This window comes from Phalaenopsis equestris, unplaced genomic scaffold (assembly GCF_001263595.1).
Source record: "Phalaenopsis equestris unplaced genomic scaffold, ASM126359v1 Scaffold000436, whole genome shotgun sequence".
NCBI lineage: Eukaryota > Viridiplantae > Streptophyta > Magnoliopsida > Asparagales > Orchidaceae > Phalaenopsis > Phalaenopsis equestris.
In genome coordinates this window covers 839157-857016 of record NW_018164877.1, presented here as the reverse complement: position 1 = coordinate 857016, position 17860 = coordinate 839157, and the positions used below count along the sequence as shown (strand labels likewise).

At 36.6% G+C, this 17860-nt stretch overlaps 1 protein-coding gene across 5 annotated transcripts in view; it reads right to left on the bottom strand.

Moving 5' to 3' along the window:
• The window catches only part of LOC110027705 (phospholipase SGR2), an 87410-nt gene extending 72414 nt beyond the window's left edge, over window positions 1–14996 (bottom strand). The window contains exons 1-3 of one of the 5 annotated variants that reach the window (XM_020729231.1): window positions 14800–14996; window positions 14577–14652; window positions 8468–8638 (exon numbers count right to left, since the gene is read on the bottom strand). Coding sequence is in view for 2 of the 5 variants with exons in the window: in XM_020729228.1 (XP_020584887.1) it covers window positions 8423–8439 (17 nt within the window). In the remaining 3 variants the exon portion in view is untranslated. Of the gene's footprint in view, window positions 1–8422; window positions 8639–14576; window positions 14653–14799 lie in introns of those variants that run through there. The other 4 variants (XM_020729230.1, XM_020729229.1, XM_020729232.1 and 1 more) reach the window with 4 other exon arrangements.
• Between the last annotated feature and the right edge of the window lie 2864 nt (window positions 14997–17860).

Sequence of the window (17860 nt, the reverse complement as noted above, 5' to 3'; positions counted from 1 at the left end):
GGTTGTGAGGATGTGGTGTTGTGTTGTGAGAGAAGGTGTGTGGAGGTGGTGGAGTGGTGTGTTGTGCTATTGATGTTGGCGGTTCCTGACTTGATATGGTGTTGAGTGGTTTGGAGAAGGTGGTGTGATGTTGGTTATGAGGCAGTGCGATGGTGGTTGGTGTGTGGTTGGTGTGTGAAGGTGGTAGTGTCTGTGTGGAGGTGTTGGTGTGTGGTTGTAGAGCTGTCTGTGGAGGTGGTGGTGTCTGTGTGGAGGTGATGATGTCTGTGTGGAGGTGTTGGTGTGTGTATGGTGTCCGTTGGTGTATGTGCGGTGGTGCGTGGAGGCGGTGTCTGCGTTGAGGTGTTGGCATGTGGTTGTTGAGGTGGTGGTTAGTGTGTGGTTATGTTTGTGTGGAGGTGTTAGTGTGTGAAGCAGAAGGTGGCGGTGTACAGGCATGGAGAGTTTCCCTGAAGAATGGCTTAGCTCATGACATATGTCATTTGTATTTTAAAAATAATACTATTATATTATTAATTGTTGTTTTAATAGTTTTTTTCTTAATTTTAGTAATCACACTCTCATTCTTAAGTGAGGTGTCTATCTTTATTTTCTAATGTTATGTGCTAGATTTTTTATTTTAAAGTATAAAATGTATTGGTATGAACACTTTTGTTGCAAACAACATTACTATACAGAGACAGAATGATCATTTATCCAGAAACAGTTGTAGTACAACTGTTTTTAAATTGCAAACAACAAATAGACGGTAAGCTTATTCGTAGCAACTTCCTATAGCAGCTTATTATTAAGCTAAAATTGCCCCAAACAGATCCCTTAATGTCAATTAGCAAATTGACTAGACAAAAAATTGTGTTCCAATTTTTCATTTTTATCACTTTTAAGAAAAGAACTAAGGAAGACTGATGGATTGAGAAAATATGTGTTCAGTGCTCTTCCTTCTAAAGAAATAATCAATCAAGCAATGAACAAGCTCAAGCAATGGTTTGTGCATCTATAAAAAAGAAACATCACATTGAATTATAAATATACATCTATTAATGAAAGTAATATTTGGCTTTAACACAATTTCTTACGAATATCAAACCTTACTAGAAAATTAGTTAATGCTTTATGCACCAGCAAAATTCAAAGAACTACTACTATGAAATGTGTCATCAAGCTAAAACACATTTGCAGGTTTTTTATACGGTCAAATCTACAAACCTTCCCAACGTTTTGCTTTAGTCCATAGCACTGTAATGTCTCTGAAGCAAGATAATTTATCTCATTCCTCACCAATTATATGCGTCTTACTTGGGTTTTCTAAAATGAAACCAAAATATGAAACAAGACAAATTTTACAAATATGACCTACATTAAATACAAATCCCACACCCCCTCAAGTTGGGCAAAAGATATTCACTAAGCTCATCTTGTCACATAACCTAGACAAATCTAATCAGCCAAGTCTTTTGGGGAGGCAGTCAACCACTTGCTCTCCAGTGGCTACATGACTTAGCTCCAGTAGTCCATTATTCAGCTTTTCTTTGATGAAGAACCTATCAATCTCCACATGTTTGGTTCAATCATGTTGCACCGAGTTATTGGCAAAGCTGATCACTGACTTGTTGCACCACAACTTCATTTGAGCTCCTTCATCTGCCTTGTGCTCTATCAACAAGGCTCTCGACCACATCATCTCAGCAACTCCCAAGGTCATGGCCCTATACTTTGTCTCTATAGTTGACCTCGCTACTAGGGACTGTTTCTTGCTCTTTCAATTGACCAAGTTGCCCCCTATGAATATGCAGTAACCAGATGTGACCTTCTGTCACCCACACAACTCGCCCATTCAAATTCACAATAGCCCTCAATGCTTACGTGTCTATTCTTCATGAAGATAAACCCATTCCCTAGTGCACTCTTCCGGTATGTCAGAATTTGATACACTTCATCCATGTGACCTTTCCTCCAATCATTGATATAGTAACTTACCACAATTACTGCAAATAATATGTCGGGATGAGTCTGACTCAGATATATTAGACGACCTACCAATTGGTACTTCTCGCGATGAATTGGTTTTCCTGCCTCTGCGCTCATCTTTCTCTTATGATCAATTGGTGAAACTGTAGGCTTGCATCCCAACAAGCTTATCTCTATGAGCAAGTCTAGCACATAATTCCTCTGAGATAGAACAATACCCTCTGCTCTATGAGTCACCTCAATCCCGATGAAGTATCTAAATTGTCACAAGTCCTTCACCTCAAACTCTTTTCCCAAACTTGCCTTCAGTTGAACAATCTCTCCTCTATCATCCCTAATGACAATCATATCATCCACATACACAGCAAGAATAGTAATGTGACCATCATATCGTCGAAAGAGCACTGTGTGGTCGGCGTTGATTTGTTAATAGCCCATGTCTACCATTGTTTTCTTGAACCTATCAAACTAAGCTTGAGACCGTTTCAAACCATATAGTGATTTTCTCGATCTACATAAATTGCCTACTGTTTAGACGTGTCCAAGTCGAGGGGTATTTCCATAACCTCCTCTAGTAGATCTCCATGAAGAAACGCATTCTTCACATTCAGTTGGTGTAACCTCCATCTACTATACATAGCCAGAGAGACGAGTGTCCTGAGTGTGCTCTTTTTTTGCTACCAGTGCAAATGTCTCATCATAGTCGATTTCATACATTTGACTGTACCCTTTAGCCACCAATCGTGCTTTGTAGCGATCAATCTTTCCTTATGAGATATGTTTCACTATGAAGACTCATTTGCACCCAACAGTCTTTTTTCTTGCTGGTAAAAACACGAGCTCCTATGTCATGTTCTTATCGAGAACACCAAGTTCTTTTAGCATTGCAGTCTTTCACTTTGGATCCTCCTTCACTACATGTCAACATTTGGGTATAGAGATAGTATCCAAAGATGCAATAAATGCTCCATGTAAAGGTGATATGTTATAGTATGACACAACCCGGGCAATGCCATGTGAGAAACCAAAACGATCAGAATGATGGTTCGCATTGTTGCGAGAGGTCCACCTTAAAGTCATGAGAGTTGGAGGAGAAGAAAAATGAATCATATCACCTGTCTAATCGAATTCCAAGATGGACGGTATGGATGTCTCAGAAGTTGAAGTAGACTGGGACAAGAGATTTGTAAGCATGAGCGGCATGGCAGACATTGTTCCCTCATTCTGCTTTTTCCTTCTTATACACACCCTCAGCTCCCCTTGAGTTTGAGTCTCACCACCTTTAGGCTTATTTTCCTCATTCTTCGGCTCTTCCTTAGTGGATCCTTCTCATACAATGGGACAAGGCATTGTTCCCACATGTACAAATCTCTCACCATCACTACTCTCCCCCTCTTGCCTCATACCTCCAACATTTGGTGAGACACCAAACAGTGAGGCCACCTCTCAGGTGTAGTATGATTTGAATTCTTTAAAGCTCGCATTCATGCTTACCAACGTGGCATAATAACTAACAAAAATACACTTCACAGCTCTGGGATCTAACTTTCCTATTGATTGTCGGTTATCCTTCACAAAACATACACAACCAAAGACATTCAATGGGAGAATTCCGCCATTATCTCCTTTTAACAATTGACAAGGAGATCACCACTTCAACACTTTTAGGGCATTCTATTGATCAATTGAGTGACTGTCAAAACAGCTTGCCCCACAAATGTTTTGGGACATTCATCGAGATCATCATGCTTCTGGTTACCTCTAGAAAATGTCTATTCTTCCTCTGCTACTCCGTTTTATGTTAGTGTCTATAAACACGTTATTTGATGTTGTATCTCTTGGGCAGACAAGTATTCCCCAGACGCCTTGTTGGTATACTCTATCTCACTCAAACCTCATACATTCACTACTGCACCATATTGGGTCTGAATCACTCTGTGAAAGTCTTTAAAGCAAGCAAACATGTCATTTTTATTTCTCATTAGATATAACCAAGTAACACGAGAACAACAATCAATGAAAGCTATAAAATATCTATAATCATTAATCAAAGTTGTAGAACAAGGTCCTCATACATCTGAGTGCACCAAATGAAAAACACGAAAACTCCTATTACCAGAACTAACATAAGAGCTCATGGTGTCCCATTCAAACCTCATATATTCACCACTACACCATATTGAGTATGAATCATCTTGTGAAAGGCTTTAAAGCAAGCAAGCACATCATGTTTGTTTCTCATCAAATATAACCAAGCAATAAGAGAACAACAATCAGTGAAAGTTACAAAATGCCTGTAATCATTCATCGAAGTTGTAGAACAAGGTCCTCGTATATCTGAGTGCACCAAATCAAAAACACGAACTATTTCCAAAACTAACATAAGAGCTCCTGGTGTGCTTACCAAACTCACAAGCATCACACACAAGTTTTTATTTACTTGTATTCTCATACAAAGACGGATAAAAACAATTCAATAGCTTAAACAAAGAGCATCACATGAGTTTGTGATGTAATAATACATCTTCCACACTCCTCTCAGATCCTCCTAATCCAACACTCTCTACCATGGAGCTCAATGTTGAGTTCATCCCTTCTCTATCCAAGTATCATGATTCATTATGTCACGTGTCACTCCCAAGTCTCCGGTCAGTCCCCTTCTATTGAAAGATCACCTTAAGAATATCAAATAAAACAATACATTTTAACTGGAACATAGTGATGGATAAAAGGTTCAATGGAAATAAAGAAGCATGCAAAACATTGAATATAGCCATAGAATTGGTACATCTTATTGTACATTTACCAACCGCAGGCTGTGTTGTACCATCAGCAGACCGAATGCTCTTTGGAACTGCTAAGTGAGTATATGAAGAGAACTTACTAGCAGCACCTGTCACATGTAGGATGCATCTAAATCTACTATCCATTCTCGTGATATTATGGTGGATATAAAGGCAAGAGTATGTGTATTACAAGTACTTTTAGTTGAGTGAGCATAAGCAGCAGTGTTCCCCTTAGATGATGATAAGGTGGATGCATCCTCAATCACATCACCCGTCGTTGTCTGCTTCCACTTCAGCATCTCTAGGAGCTCGTGATCCTCATCAGTAAAGACGACCCACATCTCTGTCACGCTAAATCCAGAACACACTTGTGTGGTTTTCAATCTCAGCATAGGTCCTCTTTAACTTTGACGGGATGGCAATCGTCATTCGAATGTCGTCCACTGATGTGACAATCGATGGAACAATCGAGTTGAGTAACCAGGTGTAAATCAATACATGTGTGGTCCTCCACTCATCCCCCTCAGCACTGTCACTCTTTGGGTCTACCCCAGTCAGATATCCTTTTAGTCTTTTCTCTACTAGAGCAGTCTCAATCTGACGTGACCAACTCAGATACGTGGTCGGTTTATCAAGCTTTAGATCCACAATAGAAAGATCTAGTTTCACCTGAGTCGCAACATATGCTAAGTTAGTGGCTCCCAACGACACACTAGCTCCATGTATGAGCATGAACAAGACATTTAGAACTTCAAGAACTATCTTCCCAAAAGCTCCAAACCTTTACGTCCCGCGCTATCTTCCTCTCCTGACATCCTCAATTTAATTATTTTCAACCTTTGTCATCCTCTCACGCATGTAGAACCAAGGTTCTCTCTTCCACTGCTCTGATTTCACACACTTCGCCCTTGCCCTGCAACGAGCTACTCAAACCACATTATACGACAATCCAGCCGTTGAAGGTGTCGCCAGTTCAGTCCTACGGCACGTCCAAGAATTATGAACTTCACGTCATAAACCACGATCCCGTAGTTGCCCTCCCGACGATTGTATTGTCAGGGTTCTTTGTCGTGATTCCTTAGTTGCCTTCCCAACGAGCCACATGTCAGAGTTCACACCACGAACCCTGATCCCGTAGTTGCTTTTCCAGAGACTGTGTCACGATCCCTTGCCTTCCCAGAGAGGCGCGACCCCGTAATTACCTTCCTAGCGTGATTTGTGATCCCCTCGCTGCCTTCCCAACGAGCTCTATTTGTGGTTGCTTCGTGATGACGAAGCAGAAGAAAAGAAAATTGGAGTTTAGGGTCTATAAACCAACGACGTCAATCACAATTGCGACGATCAAGCAGCAGCAAGGACGGACGGCTGGCTGGAAGGTTAGGACCTGATACCAAATAGCAATAATTGCTCAAAAAATTACACATTCCATTAATGGCTTAGGTTTATATAAAGCCTTACAACATTTAGAAAGAAATCATTGGACTTCTCTTATTTACAAATAGAACCCTACATTAGATACAAATCTCAACTAAAATTATCTCATATACAACAAGTATCCTTTATCCCGCTAAGTGGGGTAGACAAAATGAATCATTTTTTTCTCCATTGTATCCTAGAGAGTGTCATATTTTCATTTCATTCTAATAAACTAAGATCATTTTTTCACAGCATGCACTAGTCTTTTTAGGCCTACCTCGACATCTCTTAACATAAGTCGAATCTAAAACATCCACTTTCTAACCAAGTCATCAGATGGTCAACGCATAATGTGACCGAGCGCGTATTATGTCAGGACTCCGTACGTAGAGGTACGTTCAAATTCCAATAGTCGCTGTGTTATAGGAATATTTCATCAGCGTTATTTGTAAAAAAGGAAGTGTTATTCGAGTATTATGTGGTGTTATTCGATTACTTTGGGTTTTATTGGAATATTCCCCTGCGTTACTTGATGTGGGGTTGTGTTATTCGGCATATTCTCCGTGTTATTTCAATTTACACTATGTTATTGGAATAACACAGCCCCAAATCAATTAATGCGGGGGGGGAATATTTCAATAACACTTCATTGTATTTATCGATTGGCACACCACAAATTAAAAAGGATGCTGAAGTTATCTCCAACATAGAAAATTTTCTAATTCCATGGATGCAATCTTCCTTGACAGCCTTACTACTTCATACCCAAAAGCAAGAAGAAAATTCAACAATAAGTTCAATGTTAAAACTTAATTGATCATTTGCCATCCTCTTTCATAGAATTAATTCATGGATAATGAAAATTCCTCATTGCCCCTCATTCAACTGACTAAAATCTCACCAAAGCCACAAACTTTATCACCACGTCATTAGTACATCCAACCCACCGAGGCCTTGATAGAAAAATTATCTCACCGCCTTGTCGATACACAGAACCTATACAAAATAAGCTTCTTGTATATCGGAAATGGAAAAGAAACTTATAAAGGGAAGCAATACACATTAAAACCTAAACCTAATTTGAGGACAAGAAGAACAATTTACTGAATGTATCTATTTTTTAACTTCCAGCAAGAATAAAATGGCTTATGTAAATGTACATTTGCAAACAAATACAAATTAAACAAGAGCATGGATGAATTTAAAGTATGACTTGTTGCAAGAATTTACGGTCAATCATACAGTATTACCGATTAAGACATTTTATTTCTCATTGTCAAACTCACATACAGTTTGAATTTTGTCCTCTTTTGTGGAAAATTTGTACTAACCTATAAATCAACTTGATATTAAGAATAATTTACATTTGGAGATCTTAAGTAAGGGTATATTTGGGACTAAGCTGCCCCAGAAAGCTGCCGCGGGGAAACTGGTTGGCTGTTTGTTTCAACTGTGTGACAGTTGTTTCTGGACAAATGATCACTTTGTCCCTGTTTAGTAAAAATGTTTGTAACAGAACTATCATAATCATATATTTGATATTTCATAAGCATAAATTCACTACATAACAGAACAAAAATTTGGATACACGCCTCTAATGTGATTGCTCGTACTAATAAAAGAATATCTATATATTTTTTTAAAATCTAACTCAATACGTCTAATTGACACAATATGCCTAATACGTCTAATTGATCATTAGGTTGACATTGATAATGCATTTTCAGGAACAACAAAATATTGAGAAGAAGATGGTAATTTTTGAAAAACAAAAAATGTCAAAACACCATATTTTGTCAAGTTCAAAGCAATGAAAGTCTCGTGAAAACTCACTTTTTCCTCTGATCTACTCAAAAAAACTCAAGGTTAAAAAAAAGAACAATCAATATTATTAATAATGCAAATTACTGATCATAGAGCACATCAAAATTTTCAAAAAATGATATCGAATGGATTAGGCATGGGTGTTCAATGAATGATCAGCATAAATAAATGTGGAAAAAATAAAATTTTATTTTAAACATTTTTTAACCTAAATCCTGGGTCCAGTAAATCACGATTTAGAAGAGGAAGGGGAAGAAATACGAGGGTTATCTTCCTCAATGCTTTTAGGTAGAAGCAAAGTAGAGCGTAAGGAGGAGAAAGATGGCAGTTTCAGAGCTCTATGTACACTGCAACACGTCATTTCCTTCTCAATTAGCACAAGCGGAGCATAAGGAGCAGAAAAATGGCAGTTTCAGAGGTCTACATACGCCGCAATCTGCTTCATCGAACAATAGAGGAGCGTGAGGGTTTACAAGGAGGGGTAGTCTGCGTAATAAGCATCGCTCGAACGCAGACCGTGGGGTTCAATTCACGGCTTGCGTTTCAGCAAAACGGCGTCCCATCGCACTCGTACCGCTGAACCAAACGGCCGCGATTCGCAACCGCTCCCCGCATCATGCTCCTACCGCCAAACCAAACAGACCCTGAGAAGTATACATGAAGAACTCACTTTTAATGAAAGAAATCCAAGCCTTACAAAAGAATAGCTTGCCCGAAGTTTTAGAACTTCCACTAGAAAAAAATAAATTAAATGCAAATAAATCTATATAGTTAGATATGAAGTAGATGGGAGTATGAATAATTTAAAACTTGACATAGTGGATCAACCCAATCATATAATATAGAATATCAAGAAACTTTCTCTTGTTTTCAAAGTCAACGCAATTCAAATTTTGCTCTTTAATAGCAAAAATTGAAAAAGATTTACATCAACTCAACATAATGCCTTTCTTATGGAAGCATTGAAGAAGAAGAGTGGATGGAGGTTCCAGTTGGATTGAAAGTTTAGAGAAAGATCCATAAAATATGCATAATAAGAAAAGTTAAACATAGCCTCAAAAAATCCTGGTGACCATGATTTAGTAAATCCTCCAAAATTATTAAAAAGTGTGGGTATACACTGTTTCAAGCTAATCAAAACAATTTTATTAAGCATTATCCAAAAGAAAATTGACAATTTTATGGTGTTATTCGATAATATTGTATTAATAAATGACTTTGAAAAAAGGCTAATTAAATCAAAAGCATTTTTAAAAAGAGAATTTGAAGAGAAATTTTGAGGTGAAAGTCTTGAAAATTAAAGTATCTTCTTGACATAAAAGTGAATCAAAATAAAGTATTGTTATTTCCCAAATGAAACATATTCTTCATCTATTTTAAGTAATAGGAATATGCTTAAATGTACAGGCAAAAAAACTCCAATGAATCCAAAAATGGAAATTATGATCGTCATTAACATGACGACTGTTGATAGAGGCAGGTATTAACAATTTGTGGGTAAAATCATTTGCTTTTATCTCATATATACCAATATTGAATTCCTTGTTAGTGTTAGAATCTAATACATAAAAATGAAAGCATTGTAAAAAATTAAACAAAGAAAGCAATATTTTCGCATATGATAATTGAGCTAAAGATGCATTGCATCAAAGATTCGCTTTTAGCTTTTATACTTATAAATGAGAAACTTGATTACATTGAGAAGTAAGAAACAATTTGTGGTCTCAAAAATTACTGATGAAAGCTAAACAAAAGGTAATGACACTTGGTATCTGTGAAAGAATGTAGTTAAAAAAAATTAACTAATGCGTCGATATCAACTAAAAAAAAACTACAATTGTGTTGAGATAGTAAAGTTGTTGACACTGTTCAAGGACTTCTAGAAGGTGTGATAGAACACAAAAGATATTAGAAAACTTGAAGGATTGATTAAGTGAGTAGGGAGGATGGATGGCGGCTGAAAAGTGGCATGAACGATGAATCTGTAAACAACGAGGGGGATCCACCATTAGCTTCTAGACAAGCTACAGACACACCACTTGAGAGAGAAAAATGCTATATCACTCCAGAAAGCAGAAAATCAGAGAGCTCTCAAATTACATAAAACCAAGCTGCAAAATCCAAAAATCAGACACACCACTTTTTCTCCTACGTTGATTTCTCTTCACGAGTGGTAGGTTTGGATAGTCTAGTCAGTTTGTTGTCGCTACCAGATCTAATCCTTGAATCATGTATAAAAGGTGGTGTGAACCTAATGTTGTGGTGTTGTCTCTCTACCTCAGGGTTAGGATCTGGGCATCTTATAAGGTTCCATAGAGTTGCAACTATATTATGTTGTCAACAGGCAGTCTCAATTACCCCAAATATCATGCTATGATGTTCTCCTCGAACTCCACCAGTTCACATTTCAACATAAGATGCTCAAACTCAGCAGTGTACTCCGTTATTGAAAAATCTTTTTGTTGTACGTGTTGAAGTCTCAAGGGCACGTCGTGTCTATAATGTAATTACTTACACTGTGTCTCTTTTTTATCTTAGACGAGGTTGTGATTTTAATTTTTCTCTCTCGCTAGCATAAGCATTTCAATTTTTCTCACCATTGAGATGCACTCTTCTTTAACTTGATGATGGCTAGCTTTATCATTCTATCAGATGAAACATTTGTATTCAAAAGTTTGATCCACTATATGGAGTCACTCGGTAAATTCACCTTTTTTGTTCCACTTGACGATGGCTAGCGTAAACGTTTCAATTTGATCAGATCTATGCGACCGTCAAAATCTAGAAAATTCACCTTTTACTTCAAAATCACCATCTCTACTAATATACTCAACACCAAATTGATGCGGCATTGACTTCTCGTCACTTGAAACTTCTTGGTGATGAGAGTTTTCCATATCTCCTTCATCTCGATGGTCACCATTATTATCGTCAGTGATTTCTTCATATTGTCTCCTTTCAAAACCAACAAGCCTCCACTGCAATTAGAAGGATTTCTCACTGCATGTCCTCCATAGTAATTTTTTGAGCACCTCGTTAAGGGTTTCTCTTCGACGGCATAGCATCTCGTCCATCCAACCGAAATTCCAGCTTACTCTAATATCAAATGATATTATTCTGAGGCTTCTAGAATGTGTGATAGAGCACAAAAGGTATTAGAAAATTTGAAGGATCAATGACGTGAGTGGGGTGGATGAATGGCAGTTGAGAATCAACATGAACGACGAACTGACGAGGCGGATCCACCACATATTCCTGGGCAAGTTACAGATACACCACTTGCGAGAGGAAGAGATTACAACACTCTGAAGAATATAAAATCTGAGAACGACTCAAATTACATAAAATCAAGCTGAATATTTCAAAACCATAATATAACATATAAAGGTCCTCGAAGAGAAAATAACCTGATTAGAGACTAGAGAAATAAAAAAGAATCAAAAATGAAAGAAGCAAAGAAAGGAATACTGTTTAAAATAAAGAAAATAAAAATATAAAAAAAATTGGCAATGCCTTGTTGAATCGTGATTGCATGTCATTTACAATCCAGCGGAAGTCGCAAATCACGGAATCCTATGGAGACAGGATCGTGGGTCCTGTCATTACACTCTCGTGTCAATTTTCAGAAGCATTTTATATTCCAAAAAACTCTCAAGATGCACATATACTCATCAAAGCTTTAGCCATAGTAAATTTTGATAATATAATCAATAAATTGGGCAGGATAAACATAGGCAAAACAACTAGAGGGAGAGATATTGAAATAATCCTAAATATGTAACCAACACAACAACACTTTTTCATCTACAATAATTCGTGGAAAAAATGATGCAGACCAATGCAATGATCAATGATACTGTCACAAAAAAGTGGTGCTACATCAAATTATGGGTTATTCATCATCCAAAACTCTCCAAGCAAGCATGTGCCTCTAAAATAATATAGAAGCATAAATTAAAATCTCATGATGATTAGGTCAGCATCACCAATCAATGAGGCAAAGATCTTTAAATTTTACTTTATTTCAAGATCACCCTACCAAACTTATTTAGCTTGGCCAAATTTTCCTACTTTTGAAGACTTTAAATTTTATAATTTTTTTTCTTATATTCTCTCCCTTTATTATGACAAATTATAAAACCATGGAATAGTATTTTATTGGTTTTACAAACTTTGAAACTTTTCTGGACTTAAAAAAGGCCTATAAATGACCTTGCTTTGTACTTTTATTTTAATTCAAAAAAAACTATCTATATATGCAAATTTTGTGAGGAAATGCTTGGGGGTTGCTCAATTTTTTGGTGAAGCATGGTCATTGATCTCCTAATTCTTTTGTGAGTAATTAGTTATACTTTCCAACTTTTACTCCTCCCAAACATAAATTCTCCCTTCTCCAGTCAGGGCTTGGTCAAACCAAAATCCTTACCCCCACAAACCCCAAAATGCCTCCAGCACCTTTATAGCTCACTTACACATACTCTCATAACCCAATTACACATTGTACTCAAAACATAGATAAAAACTCAATATACTGGGAAAATATCCCATTGTGAGCAATCAAATCAAAAAACTCGTAACTTAGTCACTAAGCCAAAATCCATAAAATCATCATCACCCATTATCCCAAATAAGTTTCTCACTATTTTCCTTCAAAAAATATTTATCCTTTCAAAGCCCAAAAATTTCAACATCAAATATATTAGAATCCTAATAATCCTATCTTTCACTGCCCATATAAAATTTTCACCACAATCAACAAGAGCATCAAACAAATTATTGCCTCCATCATCAAGATCCTATAGGCCTTCCATCATAATAGCCTCCCATCTAAAATGATCTAATATCAAAAAAACAATAACTTTCCATCTGTAAAAATCTAATAATATATAATGGCATTTATGATGTAGAATTAATTCTAGATCCCAAAATTAATAGTTATTTTCATATTATTTCTTCGTTAAATAGCCATTTCTCCATCTATTTATGCAACTTATTTCCTAAATGATTGGCTTTTCATGTCAATCATAATCATTATCATTGACATTTCATTACAGTTAACAATTTGGGAGCCAGATTTAAGCATAATTTATGCAAAATTTAGCATAAATCCTGCCAAAAAGCAAAAAACTAATTGGTAAATCCTAAGTTCCGGAAATCCTAAGACATCGATTTGCGACGAAAACTGGGATTTACTAAGTCCTGTAGTTTTGTGGATTCAACAAAATTAAAGGAAAAACGATACACGCTCTCGCGTGGCATTCTTATCAATATTCAAGGGTTGTTTTCCTCCATTATTTCTGGTAGGAGCGAATCAAGAGGAAAAAGATAAGAATGTTGGAGGTCTTTATACATCACAATCCCATCGTTGCCTTCCCAACACTAACTATAACTTGTATCGCGAGCGATCGATCATGAAGATGGTTTTAGGTGAAACCAATAGGGGGGGAGAAGATGGTTTTGTGGCTTTAATTTAATTTTATTCATTTAAGTTATTTTAACTTATTAGCAATTAATAATTAATTAATTAAAATTAAATAAATTTATATTTAACTATTTAATAATTAATCAATAAAACTAGATTACATATTAATTATTTTAATAAAAACTAATTAATTATTAATTAAAGAATGTTAAATTATTGATTAATATAATTAGTTTGATACAATTATTATTGGTGATTAAGTAGTTCAATAAATTTTAAATATTGATTAGTATGATTATAAATAAAAAATTTAAATTAAACTTACATAAACTTAATAGTTATATCATTAATATGGAATATTAAGATTTTAACTCTTAAAATCATTTAGAAATCATATGGTTATTTTTAAAGCATGTTTTTGAAATATGTAACTTATATTTTTGATAAAGACATATTTCTAAGGCTTTTAACCACCTAAATCCTAATGAATCCTATTTTATTTTCAGGATTTAATACTCTCCAAATATGATAAATCCAAATTTACAAACTCTACTAAATCCTACTTGCAACCAAACAACCCGTCAATCATAATATTAACATAACTAAAACAGTAAAAACCATGAATATGTATTGAAGTAAAACATGTCCTTCATATCTTTCCGGGAGAATGGCAAATATTCATAATAAGAGCACCATCTAAACCACACTTATGATTATGACACTACAATATCTGCATGTCAGCATAGTAATAGAAGCAAAATAGTCAAAGCATGGCACCAAGCATCCCTAATCCCTGGATAGTGCCATAAGTAGATAACTCTAATCTTCAACATACGCATGCAAATATTCATATACATTGAATAAATCAGGTTTCTCAGGTTTAAGTGAAAGAAATAATTACTCGGTCAGAATGGGATTACCCACATTCAGAAGTGCAAGTATCACTCAGAATTTTTCCTCATCTCTTCGAGTATCAATCATGATGCGAAGAATAAGATATGTATGTTAAAATGGCATTCATTCCTTCATGAAAAGACATAAAAATCTAGGGTTTCAAACTAATTTGGGAAGACATTAAGGAAAAATACAGAAGAGAACCAAAGTCAGGGTCTGACTATAGCATACAAGGAAGAAAGAAGAAGTAGAGTAAGAAAACTAACACTGCAGGGTCCTGTTCCTTAAGGGCAGTTTGGTAGCAGGGTTTGACCACGATTTAAGCAGGATTTCACCTAATTCCTACAAAAAAGGAAAAATGACAAGTATGGATCCCGTTTCTTCTCCGCTTTGGCTTAAATTAGTAATCCGAGTAGCAGAAAATTTTACTGGATATAGAGAAACAGAAGCGCTCGAAGAGGGGAAAAATACTAGGGAAACAATACATACCAATCCATACAAGCGCCTGTCGCAACTTCTTCGCTTCTTCTTCTTCTTTCTTCAAGGCCTTCAAGTACAATCGAAGGGTGAGGAAAAAGGGTGTTTCGGATGCCTTCGCCGGGAAACTCCAGCGGCTACTTCCGCGATTCTTTTCCGACGAGGGTTTATTGCAGGAGCGAACGAGGGAAGACGGTGCAGGGAAATCATTATTTTTTAATTATAAGTTGATAAAAAATGATAAGAAAAATATATATTTATGTTATTTCTAATTTAAATTGGTTAAATAAAAAATTTACATGTTTAATTAAATTTTAAAAGTACTAATAAATGATTATTTGGATATTATTTAATATTTTATCCAAGAGATAAAGATCGTGATAAACTATTTATGATTTTAAAGTGTTAAGGCTTTTAATAATCTAAATCTATTAAATCCTGTTAAAATTTTACATAATTTCTTAGTATTTATTATGATTTATTTACTAACATACCAAACTAAAATTTATAAAATTTCCCCCCCCCCCCCCCCTCACGTGATAAATTTAAATTTACAAAATTGACTAAATCCCACTTGCAACTAAATTGCCCATCAATCATAACATTTAACATAACTAAAACATTAAAAACCATGAATATATATTGAAGCACAATATATCATAAAACATGTTCTTCATATCTTTTTTTAGGAGAATAGCAAATATATTTATAATAATAGCAAAGTATAAACCTCGCTTATGATTATGACACTACAATATTTCTAAAATTTAGCAAACATATCATGTCAGCATTGTCATAGAAGAAAAATGGTCAAAGCATGACACCAAGCATCCCTGATCCCTAGCTAGTGTCATAAGTAGATAGCTCAAAATTTCAGCATGCAAATGCAAAAATTCATATGCATTGAATAAATCATGTTTCTCAAGTTTAACTAAAAGAAATAATTACTCGGTCAGAATGGGATTACTCACATTCAAAAGTGCAGGTAACACTCATAATTTTTCCTCATCTCTTCGAGTATTTATCATGATGCGAAGAATAAGATATGTATGTTAAAATGGCATCCATCCCTTCATGAAAAGACTTACAAAAGTAGTGTTTCAAACTAATTTGGGAAGACATTAAAGAAAAATTCAGAAGAGAACCAATGTCAGGGTCTCGCTAGAGCATGGCTAGAAGAAAGAAGTAGAATAAGAAAACAAACACTGAAGGGTGTTGTTCCTTGAGGGTGGTTTGGTGGCAAGGTTTAAGCATAATTTAAGCAAGATTTTACTTAATTCCTACAAAAAAGATTAAATGACAATTATAAATTCCATTTTTTCGGGTCATTGCCTCCATGACACACTCATCATTTTGGTCGCTACCACCACGGCTTGTTTACTCTTTTGGGTCACTACCTCCACGACAAGCATATCCTTTGAGTTACTGTCTCCACGACATGCCCACCTTTTCGAGTCAATACCTCCACGACACTCTTGCCCTTTAAGCCACTGTCTGCATTACAAGTCCACCCTTTCGGGTCATTATCTCCACGACACGCGCATCCTTTTGGATCGTTGTCTCAACTGCACGGCCACCCTTTCGGGTCATTGCTTCTACGACACACCCTTCCTTGGGCTGATGCCTCTATGGCACACCTACCCTTTTGGGTCACTGTCTCCACTACACACATATCCTTCAGGTCATTGTCTTCATGGCACATCCATCCTTTTTAGTCACTGTCCATATTGCACACTCATTCTCTGGGTCGTTGTCTCCATGACACGCCCACCCTTTCGGGTCTTTACCTCCATGACACACCTATCATTTGGGCAATTGTCTTCATGGCATGTCAAACATTTCAGGCCACTGCCTCCAAAGACACCCATCATTTTGGTCATTGCCTTAATGACACATCTATCTTTTGTGCCAATGTCGTTGCGACATGCTCACCCTTTCAAGTCGCTATCTTCGAGTCACACCCATCCTTTAGGCTGTTGCATTTACGGAACACCCACCCTTTCGGGTCACTGTCTCCACGATACACCCACCATTTGGGCCACCGTCTCCACATACATGCCCGCCTTTCGTGTCACTATCTCCATGGCAGATCTATCCTTCGGGCCATTATCTTTACGACATGCCCACCCTTTCAGGTTGATGTCTCCACACTGCACCCATCATTTAGGTCACTGCCTCCACGACACTCCCACTCTTTTATTTCACTATATCTTTGGCACACCCACCCTTTGAGTCACTGTCTTCATGACACACCCACCATTTCTGGTCACTGCCTCCATGACATGCCCATTCATTGGATTGTTGCCTCCATGACACGCTCATCCTTCTAAGTCATTGTCTCCACGACACACCCACCATTGCACACCCATCCTTTGGGTTGTTGCCACCACGATAATCTTATCTTTTCAGGTCACTACATCCACAACACAACCCTTCTTTGGGTTGCTACCTCTATAGCATGTTCACCCTTTTGGGTCACTACCTCCACGACACACCCACATTCTCGAGTCACTGTCTCAACAACACACTCACCCTCACCACTTTTCTGTATGATTGTTCGCATTTGCATGTCAGCATGATAGCAAACCAGACTCTGTAGGAGAGTGAACACATGTTGGTCGTGATTCTTTAACGATCATTGCTTTTCAAGTCAATCCCAGTGAACAATGCGAGTTAAAGCATCATAATTAACACGAGTATGATTGCGTTAATGATCTAAAGGATCTAACTCGTCTCACTTTGCAAGCTACGGGTCCATATTTAATTACTCTTATTTTAAAACTAAAAAAATATATATCATCGTATTTATTACATCCATCATAAATTTAAAATTATGCATGTAGCAAAATAAGTCATATGTATGTCCAACTCTTTTCAGGATACATCTTGTGTGACACCCATTAGATTTCTTGAATCTTTAGGACAAGGGTGATATGGAGACTCCTTCAAATTTATACATACCCAGAGACTTATACTTATGTTGAGCACTTAGATGTTGATTAAAATATTTTTTTAAATGGTGTATTAGGCTAAGACTAAGATGCTAGGTAGTATTTTTTATGTCTTTGGCTAT